This window comes from Pipra filicauda, unplaced genomic scaffold, assembly GCF_003945595.2.
Source record: "Pipra filicauda isolate LSUMZ 115617 unplaced genomic scaffold, ASM394559v2 scaffold70_size2993248_pilon, whole genome shotgun sequence".
NCBI classification, from domain to species: Eukaryota; Metazoa; Chordata; class Aves; order Passeriformes; family Pipridae; genus Pipra; species Pipra filicauda.
The window spans coordinates 2,027,736-2,051,680 of NW_024104876.1; the positions used below are offsets into that span (position 1 = coordinate 2,027,736).

The following is a 23,945-nucleotide window of genomic DNA, read 5'->3' on the forward strand; positions in this document are numbered from 1 at the left end:
ATGACCCCAGAATCAACTCTCACCTGAAAGCTGCCTTATAAATCACACCTTACTGAGATTGTAAAAAAGTCCCTGTGTACAAGTTCTAAGGGCAAAGGGTTTTCTTTACAACCTTATCACCTTATCTGTGTTTTTTCCCAGGCTTCTTGATAGACCTGTCGTAAGTTACATTTCAATGTAATAAACCACAAATACCTTTTAACAGAAAGGTGGAAAAAGAAAGCTGTAAAGCAGCAGATAATGCTGGATCCAGTTCAGATAAAGATCAATTTTTTTACTATTGCCTGTAAATAAAACTGGCTCTCAGGTTGGACTCTCTGCTCAATTAGCTTCCCAACGTCTTTACTGCACCAGTGGCTCTCCCAGCAGCTCTGCCCTCCTTGCTACAGCCCTCAAGTTCAAGAGCAGGCTGGCTCTGATGGTATTTATCAGGAAAACTGTAAATGCCTCAGCATTCACTGCCCTTTTTGATAATCCAGGTTCAGTTTGGAGAGATGTTGCAACACACAGCTCTGCTGTAGTCTGCACAAGAGAGCAGGTTTAACCACAGGCATGTTCTGCTGCAGACCAGCCTTCCGCATCAGCTCTTGTGAGATTGCACCACTTCTGTATGAAGAGTTTATTTAAATATTTAAAAATACAAGCCTATTACTGCTTTACTAGTGTACTTCCTATTCCTGCTTAGCATTTCCTACTTCTCCTTCTGCAGGGCACTCTGCAGTGAGACTAATTCACAGACAACACCTGTTCTATTTTTTGCTTTTTTTTTCTTTTTATCATAGGAACATTTCAGTTTGCTGTCAAATTAACTCACAGCTTAACAAGCAGGAAGAAAAACAGAAAACCTTCAAGGCTCATTTAGTCTGATTATACAGAACTTCACAAAACCAACACACTTTGCAGGTCTCTGTGTCCTCAGATCACGTCCCAGATGCTCTCCTTGTCCTTCTCACCCCACGCTGTCACAAAAAACTCAGGGTAATGTTACTACAGGGTAAGGTGTGGATGGAAAAAGCAGGACAGAGGCTGTGAGTACTTTTTCCCTGTTCTACAGCACAATGTGTCACAAACAAGCCTAACTCAACATGCCCCAAGACTCATTGCTGGCCCCGGCTGATGTGAGGATTTTAAGGTTTACGTGGGGATTTCATGGGGAACGAAGTGGTACCAGTGGTGCTGCCAACACTGCTTTTCCCTTCCTCCTCTACTCAGCAGGAAAGATTTTTAAACAAAGCTATTCACACTATCAACTGCAAGCTCCTGCCCTTCATGTTTAAGGCAAAAAACTCAACAGCACAGAACTGCAAGGAACTTATAGAATATGTTGAGTGGAAAGTACCCATCAGGATCATCAAGTCCAATTCCTGGCCCTGCAAAGGACACCCCACCAAAGATCTAATCTGGAGGCCATGCCCATGCCCACCCAGGAGTGGGCGGGCTCTGCTTGCCTTTATTGCTATAAAGAAGTCATGTTTTCCCTGTAGACTTTTATTTCTGAAGTGGGTCTCACACTGCCAGGCTGGCAGCTGGAAGGCTCGGGCTATCAGTGAGTACAGGAGAGCAAAAGCAGAGTCTGTGACAGTTTCCATCCTTCCACCTACAGTCCCATCGCCTCCCCAGACTGCTGCACCCCAAAAAGGCCTCGGCCACACTTGCACCTGTCCTGCCCTGATGCAAACAGGGAGCGAGGCTGGATGCACAAAGGGTGTCCCAGGAGGACAAGTTGTTCCACTTGCTAAGCTCAAGTTATCACCACTCAGTCCATTGTGAAACTTTCCATATGAAATTGCACTTGCTCCTGAGAAGTCCCTCTTGTTAAAACTGCTCTTTAACTCTTCCAGTTCAACTCTTACTCGCACAGGAGGCTTTTCTCCCACTCAGGAAGCTGCTCTGCTGGCAGCAGCTTTCCCTCTGAGTCATTTCTGATCTGAGCCATGGCCCAGGAGGGGTTGCAAAGGTCACAACCATTGTGGGTTGCTTCTTTCTGATAAAACAGAATTCCCTGTGTGCTGCAGGGTCACCACAGCACTTTCAAAGCACAGCTTTAAGGGCCTCTGGTCCACTCCAAATGACAACTTGAGTCATTATATTCTGGTGACTTGTTTGCTCCCTCATTTAATATTTAGGTCTCTTTTCCAGGCATATTGCACTTGTCCATGTGTGCTTCCCTGAACAGTGGAAAGTCACCAGCTTACAACTGATTTGCCTCAAGAGAAGTTGTGAAAGTTCATTTAGTTAATATCTGTAAAGCTACTATAAAATTTCAAGCAGCTATCATTGGCATCATTGTCCCTAATTATGTAATGCTAGATACATTCCAAGATAACACCCCTTTTTCAATGCTCATTTCTAGATTTAGCAGGAGAGAAGAGACACCCTCTGGCATGTTTGAAGGATAATCCAATTCCACCTCTGAGACACACACCAGTGGCACATGAACATTCTGCAACTTGGAATTAAATTCACAATAAGAGGGAGATAAGCTCTTTAAAAGATGTGCCCTTACATTTCAGAAGACAATGTTTGCTCTCCTACATCTTTGAGGAACTGTCTCCTAGAAAACCATATAAAAATTAAATCCCAACTGTAAAATTTCATAAGATTCAAAGAAACCAACCAGTCTGTAGAAAGGAGATGAATCTTTACGCTTTTCTAGGCATTCACACAGTGATGTCTTTGGGCTTCCATTGTATTTCCTATAAAATTCACATTATGTCACCTCACTATATTATGCAGAGCTCTTTAACCAAGTTTAAAAAAACCAAGCCCTGTGCTTCATGAGAGACTGCAGCCACCCCCGTATCTGTGCTTAGTTTCTACCTCTTAATTAGGACAAGATGAACAAATCTAGGAGAGAGGAAGCAGGGTCGGAGGAGGGAGATGTTACTGCATCCAAACCAGAACCTTATCCTGCACTCCAGTGACAAATCTGTGCTGTGGACCAGTGGGTGCTTAATCAAGTCAAGCCCAGCACCATCTCTGGAGGACAGACAGGGTCCAGCTCTGAAACACAGCTCGCCCACTCGCAGGGAAAGAGGGAATCCTGCTGGGATACAGGCAAGATCCCTGCACTGCCGGGAGGAATAGTAGAGGAGACACGAGAGTAAGGTGAGCCCTGGAATCACCAATTACATTTTCTAACTAACAATGATGCTGTGAACATATTCTTCACATACATTTGGCCAGGGCTTCATAGCTGTCCGGGGAAAAAAAAGCCCTAGAAATCTCAAGGCTTTGAAATGATCAAGGCAGTGGGTGCACAGGGTACCTGCTGGAAGGTGCCTCCGACGGACCCGTCACGGAGCCACCGGCACCACTGCACTGTTGGATAAACCCCTCACAGCCACACAGCTGCCCTTCCTGCCCCAGAAAACAGACTCCAGGCTCTGCAAGCACTAATGAGGTCGTCAGCATTAAAGAAATGATCTGGGATCTCACTCCCCTTTCCCAGCAGTTCCCTCTGAATGGAAGCAGGAGGCTGCATCCACATTGTTCATAAAGGCGCGTAAACAATAGGTTCAGATGTGGAGGCCGGATGAGTCACCGTGTTCCTGATTCCATCCCTGTAACAGGATCCAAATGCAGAACAAGGACCAGCTAACTTAGGGAGTGGACCAGTTAGCTGATGACAATTACTCTTGGCAGGACCCAAACAATCCTGAAATAACAATGAGTTTAAGCATGTACAGTACCCTTATAAAGAGCAAATCTACCAAGGCAATACTGGTGCCTTGTATAAAGATCTTAAGCTTTTCAAGGATCCCTCTGTGAGTTTTCCAATGCTGTTTACCAAACAATATAACCCAGGCATGTCAGTATAGAAGAGTCTTCCACTAAGATTTCTATGCTCCCAGTCAACCAGTTTAACTGAATATGGTTACATAACAGCAACATGTAATAAAGTTCTCAGGAAAAAAAACTGAACTCAAAATGCAGAAAATGTAACTATTTCACTCTTCACTTCATTATTAACTCATAAAATAATTTATTCACTGTATCTTTAAACAGTGAGAAAACTTGTCAAATCACTATTGCAGAACAAAAATGTAGCAATTTGAAACACTTTCGAATCGTTAGAGCAGATTAAAATTCTTCTCATGGTTTGTAGCTTAGTATTCAAGTGGAGATAATTTCTTCCAGAGTGAAACTCAGCGGACAGAATTCAAGAATTTTAAGAATATTCAGTAACCAAGTGTTATAGAAAGTTACAATGCTAATTAACAAAAGCAAAAGCAAACAGAAAGATCAGTATTATGGAACAAGCAGAATACATACAGAGAAAGGAAAGAGTTCCCAGAGCTCCCTGTGATGCTGGTGAGAAACGTCTTCAAACAAGACAAGGCGGCCTCTGAATAAACTATCAGGTTTTGCTTCATAGTTGCTGATAAAATCCAAAATAAGGCTGCAAAAACATTAGCTTCTGCTGAGGGCTGCTTACTCACTACAGAGCGTCAAACACACCTTCTTCCCACACTTCAAACGCAGATGCTGCCTCCTAATGAAGCACTTGCTGCAAGGGGGGAACACCGTTATACAAGAACCAGGAGGCTATTTCTTGCTGCAGAAACATAACTGGGGTTTGACTCAGAGAAACGCAGCAGTGCCTGGGAGCTGAGGGTTGCAGCGAGAGAAACCATCCAAAAATAATTTGGCTGCTCAGGGAAAAAAAAAAAAAAAAAAAAAAAAAAAAAAAAGAAAGAAAAAAAATTCACAGGAAGCAACCTGAAGCATATGTCCCTGCTGAAAGAGGAATTTCCACCCATGGATTTACTAGATTACATAAACACAGACCTTCTGATCCAGCCCAGCAATAAATCACTGCAAGGCACTGAATCGAAGCTGACAGTAAAATTGGAGCAGGTGAATATCTGTTCAGGCTGAGAAAGGATGCTCTGATTTTAGCAGCTTTCATACCCTGAAAACCCACTGCATCAGTGACTGGGAACATATTTGCATTCACACGCTGAAAAAGCACAGATCTTGTAAAACATATTTAGGAACTGGGGAGACATGATACATATATTGACTAAATCTGTAGCCTTTTGGAGAACATCAATCTTGAGAGGAATGCTATTCTTACCACCTGAGCAGTTGAACATCAGTCTCCTTGGAAGTAAAATTCCTTGGTAAATTTTCAAAGATTAGGGCTCAAAGATCTTTCATATCTTTAAATTTCATCAAAACCCAGTGGCTGCTGAGTTCTCTTAAAACCTTTTGCTCCCAGTCTGAACAGGAAAGAAAAAAATTCCTCCTATTTACCATTTTGTGGATCCATGTTGCTCTCCCTGCAAACAGCGGATTCCTCAGTTCCCACACACCAGTACATTCTGGGTCCAGTTGTGAAGGTCCAACAGACAAACTTTCCACAGCACTTCAAACTGAACAATGTTGTCAAAGCTGAACGATCTCCATCGTGTACATGCAGGAGCAGAGACAGCTAGTAAGCACCATCCTGAAGAAACATCATTTATTCTGTTTAAAAATAAATAACAAAACAGATTAACCATTGTAGTATAGAAATTGCTCATTCCCCTGCATTCTAACACAGTTGTCTAAATATTGTTTTGCAGAAATGCACTTATACTATAAATATAATTATTTGCATATTAGCTTTGTTAAGAGCATAATATGAATTAGCAGAGGGGACTAACAATTTCTCCACTACAGAAAGATAATGTTCTTAATTTTTCACCACCAAAGCAGCTCAGTCTTTGGGCAGAGGACGGTGGGCAGGGGTCACAGCTGCAGTTTCAGATTCTCCCCAAGCTGATGTAAAGGCAGAGCATTGAAACCATGCAGTGCAGCTGGAAAAATCCTAAATGCAACCTCAAAACCTCTCCCATCCACAAAGACAACCACGGCTCTTGTAAGACTGTGAGAAATACTGCTGTGGTTACTGAGACAATCCTCTGTAGGAATGAAAAGAGGGCAAAGAGAAACACACCATCTCCTGTCCCCTCTGCCCAGTCCTTTTAGAGAGCTTTCCTACCCTGGAAGCATCAGGCTTCTTCAAACAGATTCAGGGAGGCAGATCAGGCCCTTAGGAGTTCTTAAAGGTTGGCTTCTTCTGAACTGTCTGGCACAACAGCCAGCAGAAAACTGCACAGCTCAGTTTTCCCAGGCAATTCCAACTCCCTCCCTCTTCAGAGCTGCACACCCACCTTTTAACTTCTTTTACACAGAGGTTAAAACTACGGGTGACTTTGCAGTGTGTGCCAGACCAGCATCAGCGTCCCCTCATTTTCTGCTTTCAGTTTCAGTCAGTAAATGCCTCTCAGATGTAAAATGATGCCCCTCAACTGACTCTTACTGGTTCGTCTCATGTCTGGTGTGTGATGCTGAAGTTTTGATTTGAGGCTCTAATTTGGCAAAGCTCATGACCCACCTCCTGCTTTGACCAGGAAGGCCCAAGATCATCCCTAACTCTCCCTGAGCAGAGCTGGCTTCCTAAGTTTCTTTGTGAAGCTTTCTGTCCTCCCTTCTTACATTGCGTTTTAACCACTAGCTAACACTAAAAATCACTGCATCCTACAGCAGTTGTTTCTAAGCAAATATTTTAGTTTTAGGTGCACTTAGAGGAAAACAGCTTCTGATGACTCTGATTGTGATGCTTGGCAGCAGGAACCAAAACTCACACCCCTGTGCCCCACAGTCTAGGCACTGGGTGCTGCAGGAGGCTGAGATGGAGGTGACCCTTAATTCCAGATCCAAGCCCAAAAACTGGTAAATTGGGCAATGTTGGTGGACTGGATTCTGCCCTGTAACATGCCGAGTTCCCACTGGAATCAGCTTGGCTCCTGGGCTGAGCTTCCCTCAGCCACTCTGGCAGGCACAGTTGCTGCGCTGGGATCACACATCTCTGCCATGCCAAGGGTGTGATGCCACAGGCAGAGGTGTCAGGGAGGCTCTCACACCTCCCAAAAGCTGTCGAGGTTGTTAACTCTGACCATGGAGGGGATGAGATGCTTCCAGCCACTGCCTCCCCTGTGCCCTCGCTGCAGACACACTGAGCAGCTCCAGTAAAAATAAACACTTCCCCCTGTACACACCAACAGACCAGCTCTCTTTAGCACCTGCTCAATTCTGAGGCATTTCCTTGCTCTACGATGGGGACAAACCATGTGCACTCACAGCAACTGTACAAGAAACACTGAACAGGGGTCAGCATAAACCATGGAGGCTTGAAAACCATCCTACTCCTGATTTTTAGCCTCCTACTCAGCTTATTCCCCAGGATGAAACTTTCCTTGTAAAGAGTAAAAGGAACAAAAAAAAAAAAACTTTCAGGAAAAATAGTGGTGTGGTTTTGACAATCAGTTCCCTCTAACTGTAAGTAACTACATGTGTGTTACTGCCACACAGCGCCCATGAAAGCAGGATTTCTGTGTTTCAGGACCTTTGTGCATATAATACAAAAAAAACCCAAACTCTGGGTAGTTTACCTTAAGCAAGGTCAACTCAACTGTAACCCGTGCAAACACCATGTTTTGATTTGATTTAGAGAGAAGGAATCTATAAGATCTGCAGAATCTCATTCAGAAGGAGAAGGACCATGCAGAATACCTGAATTCACACATCCATTTCACACATTTCCAGTTTCTCTCCCAAGAGCTGCTACTGCCAGCTGTCAGACTGTGCCCCAGCACATCTGACTGTGCTTGTACCATCACCTCCTCTCCCCTTCACCAGCCTGTCTGGTCTCACCCCGTGTATTGCGCCTAAACCCAGCCAGGCTCCCAGAAACACCGCGGTTTGTCCGAGATCACTTCCCAATTCATGAGAAATCTGCCAAAACTTCAGTTCTTCGCTCAAACCACCTGTTGTTTTTAAGAATCCCTCCTGTGATGGGAACAGCACGGATCTGAGAGGCCCAAGGGCACAGTCCGGGTGGGAATGCACAGACCCGCCTGCCGTCACACCGGGCAGGGTGATGGTGAACCTGGGGCTGAAGTGGCCGGCTCGGTGCCAGCACAGGGACCCCCTGCCCTCCTGGGGACCCCCTTCCCGCCGGGACCCGCATCCTTCATCCTTGGGTGAGCTCTGCGCAGCGACCCAGCCCCTTTCTCCCACACCACTCCCGACTGGGGAGAGCCCAGGTGCTACACCGCGATTCGGGGGGTCTCACAAGCCTTTCCAGGCACTTTCCAGTGACCGAAGCGAGCCCCGGGTGAGCCCCGGGAGCGAGCGGTGCCCGCCGGGCCGGGCGGGGCGGCCGGGGAGGGCGGACCGGCAGCGCCCGCCGCCGCCCTGCGCCTGCAAACTTCCCTCCCAACTTTCGTTTTCTTTCTAAAAAAGCTACTTTCCCCCTCCCTCCACCCCGCTCTCCACCTGAAACGCCCCGGCGAGCCCCAGCAGCCTCCCCTCGCCGCCGGGCAGGCGGCCGAGGGGGCAGCGAAGCCGCGGTACCTCCAGCGTCCCGGGCCGGCGGTCGCTGCGCCGCTGCCGCCTCCTCCTCCTCCTCCTTCTTTTTCTCCTCCTCCTCCGGCGCCCGCCCGCCCCGCTCCGCGGAGGAAGGCGGCAGGAAAGGGAGCGGGGCAGCGGCGCCTCCTCCGCCGCGGTGAGGGGCGAGTCCTGCGGGCCGGGCCCTCGCCTGCCCCCGCGGGCAGGGCTGGCCCGGGGCGCTGAGGGAGGGAGGGCACAGGGCGGCACCGGCCCCGACCCGCGCGCCCGCCCCCACACGGCCCCGCGGGCCCTGCCGAGTGGTTTTGTTGGTTTTCTTTAGGAAAAACCAGACTGGGAATTGCGGGGGCCGGAGCGGGACCCCCAAGCTCCGGCGCGGCCCTCCCGCCCCCCGGCCGTGTGGCTGCCCGGGCACCGCTGCCCATCGGCCCGGCACGGCCCGGCCTTACCGGGCTGCTCCGAGATCTCCGACTTCCAAAGTTGGTCCTTCCCCGGATCGCGCCGAGTTTGCTCCCCGTTGGAAGAGCAGAACGAGATTGCTCTCTCTCTTCGGAAGGAGTCAGCCGGGCTGCGCTCCAGCGCTGGGCTGGTGTGCGCAGTCCTTCCCCATCACTGACCCGTTCCTCTCCGGGAGCCTCTGACAAGCCTGGAACTTTCCTGGACAAGCCTGGAATTTTCCCCACCCATTGGACCTACTAAGAAAAGACCATTTCTGCGTGCCTTTTGCTCTGCTACTCCCAGAGATTCTGTAAATTAAACACAGAGGATGTTTTTTCTTCCCTGGTCCATACTTAGCAATAGGTCTCTGATGGTCATTTAAGGATGGAAAAAGCCGTGCCCACTCACTGAATGACTGTGGCAGCCTGAGATATGCCTGGGATGCTTCTTTGGAGTGATTATGGAGACAGAGAGGATAGGTTTCACTGGTGCTTTTACCTGTGTTTGGGTCCCCACAATCAGTCTCAAGCTGCAGCCACAGAGAGAGAGCGAGAACACACCTATACCATCATCTTTTAACTTTTAACACAGCTAAAAACAGTGTTACCCTTTACACCTCTTAATCAGCCTGCTGCCTTTTATGCCTCACAGCCCAGCTCTTACCCAGACATTTCTTACAGCTTTTTTTTTAGCACAATTGTTTGAAAATGCACTAAAATAACTTTTCCCTTTATTATGACGGAAACTCTAACTTCCCCAGGTAATAATTCATCCACACATTCAAGCTAACTTTTCCCTTTTTCCCTCCCCAAATCTCATCCCACTCTTCCTTAAGTATCCATTGATTGTGTCACTCACAGTAATTCCTTTGTATCTCCAGTCTTCCCCTTTCTGGAGGCTAAAAGCTTCTGAGCGATGCTGTTAGCAAGTGGAAAATTCAAGGAGTTTGGCTTGGCCTGTGTAGGGAGCTGAGAGGTATTTCTCACAATTCAGATGGGAAGAGAATAGAAAGACAATGGAATGTTCTTGCTCTCTATCTACATCACAGATGAGGGAAATAAGACAGGAATGAGAATGCATTTAGCAGAGTCACATTAGTGGTGGATGAGTCTCAAAGGGGTCTAGGAGCAGACAGACCAAGGCAGGAAGCCCCATCTGTCTGCATGATCTCTTCAAATACTTCCATTTTGGGTCTCACCTCAGAAGGAAAAGAGGATCCATCTGACTTTGTGCTTGCCCCTGCCAGCTGCAGCTCCACTCTCCTCCTCCCTCCACTCACAGTAAACGGCACAACTCACACAAGTGGTTGTTTGCAGGGTGAGCTGCACACCCACACTCCAGCTTTTATGTGCAGAGCACTGACCACACTTAGCACTTTACTCTTTTAAAACAGGCCAATTCTTCACAAATTGCAGAAATTAATCCAAGTGCAGATTCCCTCACAGTTTCCCGGTGAGATACTGAATCCTCAGACACACCCATTTCACAAAGTTAAACATTTATTAGGAACAAGAACTATTACAAAAAAAGATACTCATAGTCTAAATATATACATGGGGTTTAAACATAGCATTTTCATGTACCTTTAGCTATAAAAATACATTAGATTAACTGTATCCTAATTTATAAATATAGTTTTTTTTCTTTTAAAAAAACAACTAGTATTTCATATGAAAGCCTTAACTGTGCAATGAAAGAAATATATATACCCTCTAAGGGGTTATTTTAGTTAGTGTCTAGTGTTATATAACTTAGAAAATTCAGTGTGTAGAGTCAAACCCTGATTTATACAATAAGAGATACATTGAAAAATGTAAAATTTTTAAAATACATGATTTTAAAAACATGATAAGGGGAAAAAAAGTGAAATATATATCATACACATAAAGTCAGAATAGTAGGATTTAAAGAATTTTAGATGATTTCAGTTTCCACCACTGTTTATCAAAAATACGTCAGAGATACATCAAGATAACCAGCCTTTTACTGTTTGCCTCACCTCCCTGCTGTCTGGCTGCAGCCCAAGAAAACCCTCAGGTAGGCAAGAGTAAAATGTTTGTCTGAAAAGATGTTTGCACTCTAAGTGTTTTACAAAAATAAAAACTTATGTACAATGTTCCCATTTGGCCTTTCACGGGGAAGGGAGGACATTTTCGTCACTGGATGGGGAGATTTCCCTGTCTCACATCCCATGGAAGGACAGGCACCTCGTTACAACTGTTGGAGGTATGTCATGTAAGAAGTTAAGTGGTGCTGAAGTGCAATTTCAACGTTCACTAACTAATAAGGAAGTTTAGGCTCATGCAAACATTTTCCTTACTTATCGCCACCCACCTTCCTTCCTCCTCCAAAAAAAGCTCCACTCATGCAACAGAACTTGTTACTGACTATCTCCGAGCAAAGGAAGGTACTGGTTAAATCCTTGCTTGCAGCAGAGAAGAGAGGTTAGACCTGCATTTCTGCTTCAAGCGCTGACATCTGGAAAACTCCAGGCAGGAATCTTTATGAGTGCTCCCTGGAGATCTGTTGATACGCCATAAGGAACCTCCATGGGTTTGTTCTCAGAGGACAATCCCAGTGGGATCACCTGAACTTCCTAACAAGCTGTCACCACTAACTCCTGTACACTCACAGCTCCCGCAGGCGTGGGACTTGCCATCCTTTTGCCAGTGGTTCTCCAGTAGAGTCAGGAGGAGGAGGAGGGAAAGCAGTGAACCCAGGAACTGAAGACAGCGTGTGGCCTGTCATTAATCCCCTAATAATGTCTGGGCATGCAAAGGAGTTACTGCAGGAGGTACTAAGATATGAACTTGGTGTGACAGCCACTCTATGGACAGCTGTGAGCAAGAGACAATCCAATGCAGTTGGTTGCTCAGTGAAGGATCAACTACTCCATGCTGGCTACGAGATGACAGCACTCACAGGGATAACCACTGCAAAGCTCTGGCACATTTAGGTCCAGCCATAGCTTATCCATAGTAATTGGCTTGTACACCCACCTCTTTAGCACTTGGTGGTGCTTGGGAGCACCTGCCTTTTCATACTGCACTTCCAGTATGTATTTTTAAGCTACATTCACACAGGATAAAGAAGCAGTGAGAAGAGCTTATGGTTTTATGCTCACAACAATAGCCCTGGCTTAAAAAATAAAGAGATGTTCACAAAGCCTGAAAGTTACAGAGAAAGAGAGAGCAGGACAGCTTCCTGCAGCTCTTCTGCTCTCTCCCCCAGGTCAGAAGGACTGGTGTAGGGTGTTTTCTGTGGGGTATCTGCCATGCTACATGCTCAGCATCCAACCTGGTGTCATCAAGGTAAGTACAGTGCAAAATCCTCCTGCAAAAAGTGCTGTAGTGAAGGTTTGAGATACAACTGTGACTCACTCGGAGCCAGAAGGGTCAGCAAGTCAGTGACTTGCATTTGCAGCATGTGTAGTGTGTGCACACCAAAACATCAGGTTCCAAGGATACTTGGAAGTCTAGTTCTGTTGGGTGAAATACTGGCCCCAAAGGAGTCCTCTAGGAAACTCCCACAAATCTCATTCAGGGCTAGAATATCACCAGTATGGAGAATGCATGTATCTTTATAGAGACTAAGATAGGTCTTTCAAAGAGAATTTCGTTACAGATCCTTCCATGAAAGCTTGCACTCAGATTCCAAACTCCAGCTGCAATGTCCACACAAACTCCACCAACTCCAGCCAAGTTGTACTAACCCTACCGCTCGAGTCCATCTATGCCAAGTGAAACCCAAATGCCTCTGAAGTTGTCTGCCAGCCCGTGCTAATGGTACCAGCAATCTCTCTAACATGCCAGCCATGTCCACGTCCTTCAGGGTACAGTCTGAAAGCAGATGTCCTGCAAACACCATGACTGACCATCATTTTAGCCACAGGTAGCAGGCAGACGAACGGCCAGGGAATTGCACAGTACAAGAGTGTACTGCCAGTAGGGTCAGGAAAATCAGTTTTTGAAGAGCCAGTTGATAAAATGGAGTCCAGTAGATTCAGTGTTTCTAGAGGAATAAAGACAGGTGTTTCCATTTTCCTTCCTACCCCTCCCCTCCCCCTTGCTCTGAACACGTCCCCCGTGTGTCACATTCAGAGTGTCAGCATTTTAGGCCTTCTGTTCTCATGGACTCTTCTGGGAGAGTTTGATGGTGACTGTTTTCACTTCAGTATACTCTGCCAAAGCATATTCACCACTGGAAAAGAAGAGAGAGGAGGGAGAGGGACAAACAGTTGTAGCATGTTAATGTGTACTTCCCTAAGAGAAGAGAGTTCTACATGTCTGCACTTTAACTTCTCATTGCCAGCTGCTGTAGAGACATCAGGCCATTAAAACCAGTTCTGAACCAACTTAGACCAGCTATTGATTTGTCCCACCACTTCTAATAACTGCTAAGTGCACACAAGGACATACAACTTTTGTAAAAGAAACATGGAATGCTTCTGGTCACTGTAACCCACAAGGTGACACCTTGTGACTCTGCCTAACGAAAACTGAGTGCTGCAATGAGCAGCCACAGAAGAGTCAGCCACATACATACAGTAATCAGTGCTTAGTCAGTAATTAAAGTTAATTTTTCACTGAAAGGAAGCTTCTATCTACAAGTTACCATGGCATTTGTTCCAGAAACATACTGATAAGAGAGCCCACCACTGCATTAAATGGTTGGTGGAAACTGGCTCTATTCCCATGCCTTGCCCAAGGGATAAAGCCCTGACATCCTTTAATTAGCCAGGCAGTCAGGCAAAGTAAACCATAAGGTCTCAATATATCTATGTCCCATTTGAGGATTCATTCATTTGCTGTGCTTAGCAAGTGAGGCACCTGAATGTCCCAGTGCAGCAGATGCACCAAGAACAGCTACTGGGAGTGGTTCCTGGACTTAAATCTGGCTTGTGAAAGAAAAAGTGCTTTAGATTCCTCTAAAGAGTCTGCTGAATGGTGTAAGAAAACCTGTCTCCCTCCTATACAAGAAAAAAATTAGGATTTAAGAAAATTTCTCAGCTCTACCTCTAACTTATGGGGTGACCTCGGTTTAAAAATTTCAGCTTTAGTAACTAATTAGAGCTGAAATGTCTGGTAGCCCCACTGCAACAGGTCAGGCTGGGGAAGAGGGACAGAGGGTCCTTCTGTAATTTAGCAGCAAGTTTGGAAGGTGGGATGTAGAATTATTTTGGAGATCATTCATTCCCACTGGAAGAGGTCCAACTAGGAGCAATGATACAACAGCCAAGGGAGGCCCAGATACCACCAGAGAAAGGTGGAGAAGATTTGGGGTAAATGCCAGTGTGCCCAGCCAAGGTGTCACACTTCTCTCTTGATCTAAAAACCTAACCACTATAGAAAAATGCTTCCAAGTGGACTTGCCTGAACTGGAGTTATTAAAAGTTTATAAAACATACGAAGGTACTCCTGAAGGAATGCTTTACATACACGCTGTACTGGCTTAGCACCTCCCACTGTAGCCTGCTGATAGTTTAAAAGCAAATTCAACAGTGTTTTCACAGTCACAATTGTTATTGCATTCACCACCCACATATAAACAAAATATTGAGTAAAACTTACAGTTCTCTGCCATTGCCTGACATTTTAAAGCCACCGAAAGGAGCCTGTGCATAGAGCGCGTTGTAACAGTTGATCCTACAATAAAAACATCAATTTTTAAAAAGACAATTCAATACCAAAGAGAAGCAAGATGATGACAACAACAACAATACAAAAAAGGGCTGAAATCTGTCAGTTTTTTCTTTATACAATTTGGTCACTTGAGAAATCAGATTTTAGCAATAAAATCTTATTTTGTTGCAGAAACACAAAACTTTTGAGTGGTACTCAGACTGACCCACATCTCACTTCATAGTCTCCAATGGCAAAGACATTCATGCTAGAGCAGGAATTTAGTCTGTGTTCAGAGCTGTGATTAAAATAAATAGTCCAGCCTATTCCCTAGTTTATGAAGCACGTTCTGAAATGACCATGTTTACTCCAAAAGCTGTCTAAACACCCACAACCAGGCCCAGCATCCGCTTCCAGGTATAGAAAAAGATTTGGACTGTATTAGACAATTGTGTTGCAGTAAAATGAAAGCACTGTGCCCATTTCTATAGACATGTGGGAGAAAAAGCTAATGCAGACACTTCCTCAGCACCTCAGTAAGATCAAGTGACTGAAAAGGGACAGCTATGGCTTGTGCTGTAGGTCTGCAGCTCCATGTACAGCACATGTATCCTTCAAAGCCCAACATCCCATTTTTACTTAAATATTTGAGGCAGATTCTTCAAGTGCCAGCTCTTGAAATCAATCCTTTGTGTGCATCAAAATCAGACATCAGATCAAATTCCTATATTGAGTGGGAAAAAAAAAATCAAGATTCCATCTTTAAAATGATTCTAATATAAAATAAGGAATTCTGTAAGCAATAAAAGCTGCTCTTTGTGACAGTGGTGTGTTGCCATCTACTGTCCACACTGGTTTGTGCAGCAAAGACCCAGCTGGTGGTGCCTGAAGATCACGACACACACACACACAGGATTTGAAAGGCATCATGTCCGGTGGAATTTACTACAGCTCCTACATTTCCAGGGTTGTTCAGACAAAGAACTACATCAACTGAAGGAAAAACCAATCCATTTCTCGATAGACTGTCGATTCCTCACCACCTTATTTTGAGGAATGGATGTTGTTTCTGAGCAGCATAAAGAATTAAACAGGCTACTAATACATCTCACCTCCAGCATTTATACGTGATTGCAAGTCATAAAGCCCTCTCCCCTCCCAGGAAACCAACTCCCAGCCCACACTCCATTCCCACACTGCTCACCAGACTGTTCCTGACTGCAGAGCTGAAGCCAGAGTTAAGGCTCTGTCCAGGTTCTTTGTGAACACCGCGGCCGTGAGTCCATACTCGGTACTGTTGGCTCTCCTTATCACCTCTTCTATACTCTTGAACTTCATAATTGGTTGAACTGGTCCAAAAATCTGCATATATCAATTAAACTTCAGTACAGGAAAGCCTTTGGTAATCACGGTAATTCTGAAGTAATTGGAGTCAGATGCTTTGTTTGGATAATATATTTAAAATGTTACATCCTAGCCTTCTAGAAAGTCACTGATAGAGTCTCTTAAAAACTGCTAATGAAACTTCAAAGGAAGCACAGTGATGTGCTGTATACAGTGCTAAGATCCAACAACTAATGGATCATTTCTAACAATCAAAACAAGCAGAGTTAGATCTGGACAAGTTTCAAATGCTTCATCCTTACTCCTTGACAACTCTCCTTTTGAACTCTAAAGCTGAGTGTACTCAAGTAATAATTAACATATTTCAAGGACTGCAAGTTTCCCTCCTTGATTTTAACTCTGGTTTTGTCACTGTGTGCAGTTTATTTGCATGCTCTGCATTTACCACGTCTGTGTTTGACCACAAACTTGGCTTCCCAGGTCTCACAGCACAATGAACCCCACTGAAGGTGAGATGGAGACTCACTTGTCACTTGGGCTACCTTTAGGGTCACAGAAGGGTTTCTAAATGTCTGTTTTGGGATATCCAGGTATTTAACTGGAGCCTCGATCCTAGGCAAAGGGTGAACATGCATTTGCAACAAAACTGCAAATGAATGAAACTGGATAAGCTTCATGAATCATGACTTGGGATTTGGAGTCAGTTCATTAAGAAAAGGCCTGTCATGGGATTTTCAGCTTTTTCCCTCTATTTTTAGAATGTAACTCATGCCCTGAGTGACTGATATCTTTCCCACGTTCCTTAGAGATTCTGTGGCAGGTCTGAGACATTTAAACATCCTGCCAGGAGCGAACAGCAAGCAGCCCCATAAAAAGCACTAGGCTAAACTATAAAATACAAGTGCCAGTTAGACTTTGGCAACTACTTCTTTTCCATTGGGGAACACGATGAAAAGTAGATTAACTTCTATTTCAAAGGAATATCACAGGATCTAATCACATGCAGCTTGTTCAACATTTCTGCAGATGAATAATGAAAGCCAGAGTATTAGATCTGCACTTTGCTGGCTTTGAGCATGTTTTCATATAGGAAAGAAATGGTCAGCCTCAGGGGATTTTGCCATGAGAATGGAATCTGGGATTGTTTGAGACACTAAGGCTACTTGAGAGAAGTTCTTCAGTGGCCATTCCTTCCCTCCTCACCAGCTGCAGGCCCCAGAGTTCTTTTCCCATAAAGCTTAACTCTGTCTTTAGAAAAACCTTCAAACTTTAGGACAAAGAATAAATAGAATTGCTCCATCCTGCCAGTTTCCATTACTTTTACTCAGTTATTTATATTTAAAATCAAGGATTCAGACAGAAACCCCTCCATGACCATTACTACTAAAGTAGCATTTATCCAGGTAAGGCATGTTCTCGTATTTTGCATTATATCAAATTCTCCTGAAATGAGAACTAAAAACTCTAGAGTAGTGTTAACTACTATGTTTGTATCTGGGTTTGTTCTTATCCAGTGAGTACACTCACAGAGCTAATTCTCTTTTGGAAAACCAAAGAAAATGAGGGAAAGCAGCAAGGCATTAGGAAGGGATGGCAAACAGACACTTATAAATTGCATAAAAAATGATGCTAAAACATTTTGACAGTTTTTTCTGTTCTGCTTTTTCCCTTCTTCTCTTACAGCTCACACACAGAGTCCAACCTGAAGCTCATCTTGCAGATACTTCATCAGGAGAACAGATTACTTCTACCCTCCTCTCAAGTTTTGACTTCAAACCACAACCATAACTCTTTCTTTCCCATTTACAGTGGTAAATGCAGATGAAATTCCAGTGACTTGTACTGTACCTCTTCTTTGGCGATTCGCATGTTGTCAGTGACCTCTGAAAACACAGTGGGTTTTATGAACAGGCCTCTGTCTTCAATGGCAAGACCCCCACACTCCAGCTTCGCCCCTTCTTTCTTCCCACTTTCTATCAGCTCCAGGATTTTATCAAACTGTTTTTGGTCAATCTGTCAGACACAAAAGGAAAAGAAACAGCAGTGCCTTTATTATCGTGGTTCCAGAGACCAAGTCAAGGAATGTGGCCCAGGGGCAGGTTTGCAGGGCACTGTCAAACCAGGTCAGTTAACACCTCAGTTTAGGATAGGACAGTCAGGCAATGAACAGGGTGAGAGACAGAACATGGGCACAGCCCTGAGCCACAGGAAACAGAAGGTGAAGTTGCATGGGATTGTGTAATCTGATCTAACAGTTTGCTGCCACAGGGAGGGGTCTCCCCACTTTCCCTTCCTCTGTGTCCTGGATATGCACTCCCACAGCTCACCTCACTCGAGCTCTAGGACTTACAGACCTTCTTCAACCACTGATTTATCTCAGTAGCAGCATGAGAACAGCCTGAGATGGGTTTTGCTGGGCTCAGCAAGGGATCTGACCAACAGAATCGCCGCAAGGGAGGGAGAATCAGGGTATATAAACCATTTTGCTGCAATGTGCAGCTTCACCCCCAGCTCTCTGTCCCCAGCTGGAAGAACCCAGTGAGCTCTGCCTCCATCTCCTTCCACACTCACACAATCTATGTACAGCCTCAAAAATAAGCCCTGTTAGTGGGGTGACTCCAGAACAACTGCTGCACTGAACCCTTGCTTTTAAAATCAGAATCTCTTTTCACAGATTTTAGAGACCAGTACTATCCCTGCATTTTTTGGTTCTCTGCACTGGGAGCCATATCCTCACTTTTAACTACCAGCCTGGTCTAACTCCTCCTTACCCACACCTAAATATGGAATAATCTCAATTAGTAAGTGCTGTTGTTACCAGTCTTTAATTAGGGATTTCCATAGAGGTGAAAGGCCAGACCAGTGGCAGGACCACAAAGCTGCACCAGGACTTGGAGGAGACATCATGTACTTCACAAGCAATGGGTTCTGTGCTGGCAAGAGGTGCAGAAACCCCCAGCACTTCTGGATCAGTACTGATCCTTCTTTGTGCTCCACAGCCATTGGTTCCTAACAGACCTGGCTATTGGCATGATGCATAATTTAGTGATGAAACACATCATCGCAGCACTCTGGAGGTGGTAAAATTCTTACAGAAGTGTTTTAAAAGAGTAAAACTAACAAAAAGCTTGACAAATGTATTGAGGTGGTTAAATAAAGGACTCCACCCACTGTTTTGAGGTGCCCTGGCAGCCTGGGGGGTTATTCTGAATACCAGGTATCTCCAGATGCTTGTGCTGTTCAATCCCCCTCCCTCAGCATCTGTTTTTATTTCAGCAGGGCCAGTTGCCAGTTGGGACTGTTTACATGGAGTGTTCCACACTTGACTCCTCCAGATTACAGACTATATCCTGTCCCTAGTTAATCCTGGCCACACACAATCCAAGTTTTCATGCTTTTAGACAAATATCAAAGCTGCAGGAGGGTGTCCTTGGGGTACTTCTGCTACACAGGGAAAACAGAGAACAGCACATCTGCTGCCACACAGATGTGTGTGTCTCTCATGCACTGTGGACAGCTTGTACCAAGTGCTTGTGTTCTCTCCAGTGTTAAGGACACACTTCATACATGCTACTGCACGAGGAAATGTGTGTCCTCATGTAGGATACAGTGTCACACAGTGAGCTTGGCAGGTGTCAGACACGTTGTCTATTTGCCTGGTTGCTTAGTTGCCAAGTGTAAATAATTTGAAAATATCTGCAAGTGCTTTCCATCCCGGCATGTCTGTGATCCAGACCAATCCAGTCCATCCACTTCACATCACAGAAAACAAAACAAGGATATTTATACAGCTGTAACTTGTTGCAAGGCAAACTACAGTTAGATGAAAAGACACTGGGGAAAGAAAACATTTGTAAAAATGACATGCAAGGGTGGAACTGTTTGTCATTGTAACTAGAGCTTGCAAGGCTTGTTTAAATTCTGTCCCCTACTCCACTATTATTTATGGTTCAAGCATTGACTTCTATTAAAAACACATGATCTGGTAAAGCAAATTCTACTATTTATTCATCTAATTCAATAGAGAAGGAGGCTTCTAAGGATGACTGCAATGCCAAAAATCTGAGAACCCCCAAATCTTCATCTCTTGCTTCATTTAAGTCAAGACCACAAGGAGAAGTTTTTCCTTTTCCAATTCTAGCATTTGTAATCCTACAAAATAACCCACAACTGGGTCCAACAGTATTGGAAACAGACCCTTTCTACTTACATATTTTACTTTCACACTTTAATCCTGAGGTGCATATATACAGTCAAAGGAAAATATTCACCATCTTATAAATCAAATTATATGTTTTAGGCTGAATAACTCCTGGCTAGCAATTGCCATGATTAGTGTTAATTTTATTCTTGTAGACTAGGTCTTACAGTCCACAAATCCCAGTATTTGGGGTTCTAAAATAGCAAAAGTAGTCTAGTCTTGTTCTAATCTAATCCCTGTTCTAGTCCACCAGGACATTAGTCTCATCTAATGCAGTTGGCTGTTCCCAGTTGTATGATGCCCTGGTTAACCAGTTTGCCATCTGTGCAGATTTACTTTATTGCTTCCTGTGATACAGCTCCCAGGAATCCAAAATTAAAAATCGCCCTTGGTCTGGATTTGGGGTTGGCACTCTGCTCAAACAGTCCTGATCACCCCACAGGTTCCTTGTGGTGTCCTTTGAATTCCAGCCAGTCAGCACTGCCAGACACATGTGAGTTTTGGAAAGGTCTCATCAGAAGCATGCCTCATTTCTGTCTAAATTTAATACTGTTTAAAGCTGACCTAATTTTGATCAGAGTAGTACAGTTTATATCAGCATAACCCAATCTTGCAGCTGACAGTCTTTTCCCCACATCCATGCCACGAGCACCCATGCCAGTACACAGTAATGCACATCAGGGAACTGACCTGAGTAAAACCTTTCTTCCTCACTTCCAAAAAGGCTGCATTAGACCTGAATCAGCCCATTCCCCAAACCAGTGCAGTGCAATGTAGGAACAAACAGCTGCACATGGGACCACTTTTCCAGGACTAGCTTACATCAACTTCTTGTGGAACAGGATTGTCATCACCTACAGACGATGTAGGACCAAAAAGATCATGGGCTACAAACCCTGTCAGCCTAAAGGTTGGCTCCAACTCCTTCCCACTGTTGCCTTCTAAGTGACCATCCCAAAGTGGGATCTATGCAGTAGCATGTGGCCATTTTTGTAATGCTGTTGTGTATGTTCCCCCTGACCTACACAAAAGGAGAATGAAAGCAACAGGTTGGATCTGAAGCACCTGATGGGGAGAGATGAAGAAGAGGAAGACAGATTATTTTTTCCTGGTGATTCTTCCCTTATCCATCAGTTCAAGATAAAAAATCCCCTCACAGCCAAGCAGGTTACTTCAGGAACAGGGAAAAAAATTGAACTGGAAACTTCACATTTGAACAGTAACTTGTGGGCAGGTGTGAATCTTTGCTACTTTAGAAGGTATTTTAAGTCCTTGTGACACTGCATCATTTCTCTCCTCTGCTGAAGTTCCTGTGTGTGCCCACAGCATAGGCTCCAGAGAGCAAGGAACCAGAGCTGAAGAGGAAGAGGTTGTTCCTTTGCACTGGCAACCACATAAAAGCTTTGGGATTTACAGTTTCCTCCCACTCTCTCAACACCTTCCCATCTTGGGCTTTGACAGTTGCATGCACAGGAGTTCAGGTGTGTGGGGGTGTGCTATCTCCCCTAGCTACAAGTGTAACAGGTAAGCCAGAGCAGGGAAAGAAGACAGATGGGCCATATTTAAAATCTGACCAGACACTGCTGATTGGACTCACTGTTACCCTTAATTACAGCTCTGTAAGCAAGGAGTCTCCCTTAAGCCACAGTGATCCCAGAGGATGGTGCTGTGCCATAGTTGTGCCCTGAGGAGCGCTCTGGCAAGAGCTGGGAGCACAGATGAACTGAAATAAGCAGCCCAGTTCTATGTGTTCCAATCACTGCAGGGTGTTTCACCCTTTAAAACCTCACAGTTACTTCCTGTGAATTTAGGGGCTGTTCTCATGAACTCAGTGGTCTCTGTCAGCACAGCCAGGTGAACATGGTCCTGATGGGACCAATAACTGCAGCTCACTTACTGCTTCTGCTGGATAAGGTTTAGGATGATGTCATATTAAAAAATACCAAACAACAAACAAACGCCCAAAGCTGGCAGCCCTTAACAGAAGGTAAGAGCAGACCTTGAAACAGCTTGAGGGTCAGCTCATCTCTGCAGACAAGTCTCAGCATGGGAGTATTTTTCTCAGACTTCTGAGCAGTTTGAAATCTCTTTCTAGGCAAGTTATAGGGCTGGATGCAGCCTCAGCATGAACAGGGGGTGTACATCATCTTATTCCCCATGCAGGAGGACATGCCATGCATGAATCATGTGCAGATTCAGGTCCAGATAAGGGGAGGCAGATGTCCCCAGAGCCATCTGTTCTCTGAGGGATCCTACACAGCACCAAGGAAATTAAACTCACAATGCAGTGCTGAGAACAAGAGGCCTTGGCTAGAGATTTCTGGGAATTCTGCTTTATTTTTGGTAGCAAACAGTGGGCCTGTTAGAAGATCTGACCCAAGGATCACCTTCCTCCAGAGCTCTCCAGCACAGCTCAGATTGCGTCAAATGCAAAAACTAAGAGGAAGGCTCTGGAAGCATTGAGGAGGCCAGTCCTGACAGCAGCTTGGCATGATTCTTCCTCCTAATTCAGCTGAAACTTTTCCAAAGGAAGGGAGCAGAGAAGGAAACTGAGGACTCAGGAGTCCCTGGGCTCTAACTACTTGTCATCACCAGCACAGCCAAGGAGCTGAATGGCCATTCAGCTGAACTCTTCTGAGCAGTGCTATGGCTCAGTGCAACGTGCTTTGTGTTACTGGACCAGGAAGACAGCCCCTTCCTTAGAGCTGGATAAGAACTGAATTAAATACATTTGTGTTTTTAAAAAAAAATTACAACATAACATTTCAACAGTTGTGATTAATTGATATTTAAAATGGAGAGGAAAAATAAAGCCATGATACATTACTCACCCCTCGGCACTTCTGCTGGGACCGTATTCGTAAGGATAATATTTACACAAGGAAAACTAAACAAAACCACAACCAAAAACCAAACAATAAACTGTTCTCAGGCACACAGTTACCTGGGGCCCTTGTTCAGTTCTGGCATCAAAGGGGTCTCCAACGAGTCTCTTCTTGGCAAACTCCACGCTGCGCTTGACGAACTCCGGGTAGATCTGCTCCTCCACGAACACCCGCGAGGCCGCCGTGCAGCACTGCCCCTGGTTGAAGAACACGCCTTGGTGGGCACATTCCACTGCCAAATCCACTGCAAGATGGCCCAGGAGGAGGGAGAAGTGTTACCACATGCACAGTTTCAACCCTTCCAGTGTTTCTTTTCTCTTTGGAAAAACTCCTCAAAAAAAGGCTGACGGATGGTCCACACCCAGTGGAGGCACTCACAGGGCCTCCCACTGCCCCCAAACCAGATCTCTTATTGTATCCACCCCCCCTTCCTGCCTTTTGTCTCAAGGTCTAGTTTGCCATAGTTCCTGATACCTTGTTCCACAAGGACTCACTGAAGGCACTGACCAGCTTTTCTTGCAGTGGGAATTCAAATGTGGATTCCTGGATACCATGCATTGATTCCTAAAGACTAGTTTCAGTAGTGATTATTCAGAAAGCAGTGTGCCAGCTTTGGCCAGGTCCTTGCAAGGCTCCCTATTAGCAACTGGCACAAATACCTCTGATTCCAACCTCTGCTGTGCTGAGCAGGAGAGTGGAGAATATTTTCCTGAAGCCCAAATACAATTTTCCAACTATTTTCGTGGTCACAGGTTACACGTATCTCCTAGTGTAACAAAATCACAACAAAACTTGTTAAATGAGCCCTGCAGACCGCCAGGATAGAGGTGAAGGCTGGATTAGATCAGGTCCTACAAAACTCTCCTGTCACAGGAATGCCTGCATAGGGGCTGCTTTCCAGAAAACTGCTTTCCCCAGTGCTTGGCTCAGGCTCTGCAGCACTGCCAACCAAAAAGAAAGCACACAAACAGCAGAAATACAAATGCAAGATTTATCTGCAACTGCAGCCATCCCCAGAGAAGGCAACATGGGCCATGGGAACGATCCCTGCCCCGG

The 23,945-nt window shown here is 45.0% G+C and overlaps 2 protein-coding genes across 5 annotated transcripts in view; both read right to left on the reverse strand.

Moving 5' to 3' along the window:
• The window catches only part of LRRK1 (leucine rich repeat kinase 1), a 77,018-nt gene extending 68,078 nt beyond the window's left edge, over nucleotides 1-8,940 (reverse strand). Inside the window, exons 1-2 of one of the 4 annotated variants that reach the window (XM_027714792.2) lie at nucleotides 8,850-8,940; nucleotides 5,260-5,472 (exon numbers count right to left, since the gene is read on the reverse strand). In XM_027714792.2, coding sequence (XP_027570593.1) covers nucleotides 5,260-5,326 — 67 coding nt within the window. In that variant the 5' untranslated portion in view covers nucleotides 5,327-5,472; nucleotides 8,850-8,940. Of the gene's footprint in view, nucleotides 1-4,275; nucleotides 4,489-5,259; nucleotides 5,473-8,328; nucleotides 8,592-8,849 lie in introns of those variants that run through there. The other 3 variants (XM_027714791.2, XM_039389122.1, XM_027714793.2) reach the window with 3 other exon arrangements.
• Nucleotides 8,941-10,319: 1,379 nt separating this feature from the next.
• ALDH1A3 (aldehyde dehydrogenase 1 family member A3) overlaps nucleotides 10,320-23,945 on the reverse strand; it is a 35,623-nt gene continuing 21,997 nt past the window's right edge. The window contains exons 9-13 of the mRNA XM_027714771.2: nucleotides 22,949-23,133; nucleotides 17,652-17,816; nucleotides 15,664-15,821; nucleotides 14,409-14,483; nucleotides 10,320-13,038 (exon numbers count right to left, since the gene is read on the reverse strand). Coding sequence (XP_027570572.1) covers nucleotides 12,966-13,038; nucleotides 14,409-14,483; nucleotides 15,664-15,821; nucleotides 17,652-17,816; nucleotides 22,949-23,133 — 656 coding nt within the window. The 3' untranslated portion in view covers nucleotides 10,320-12,965. The remainder of the gene's footprint in view (nucleotides 13,039-14,408; nucleotides 14,484-15,663; nucleotides 15,822-17,651; nucleotides 17,817-22,948; nucleotides 23,134-23,945) is intronic.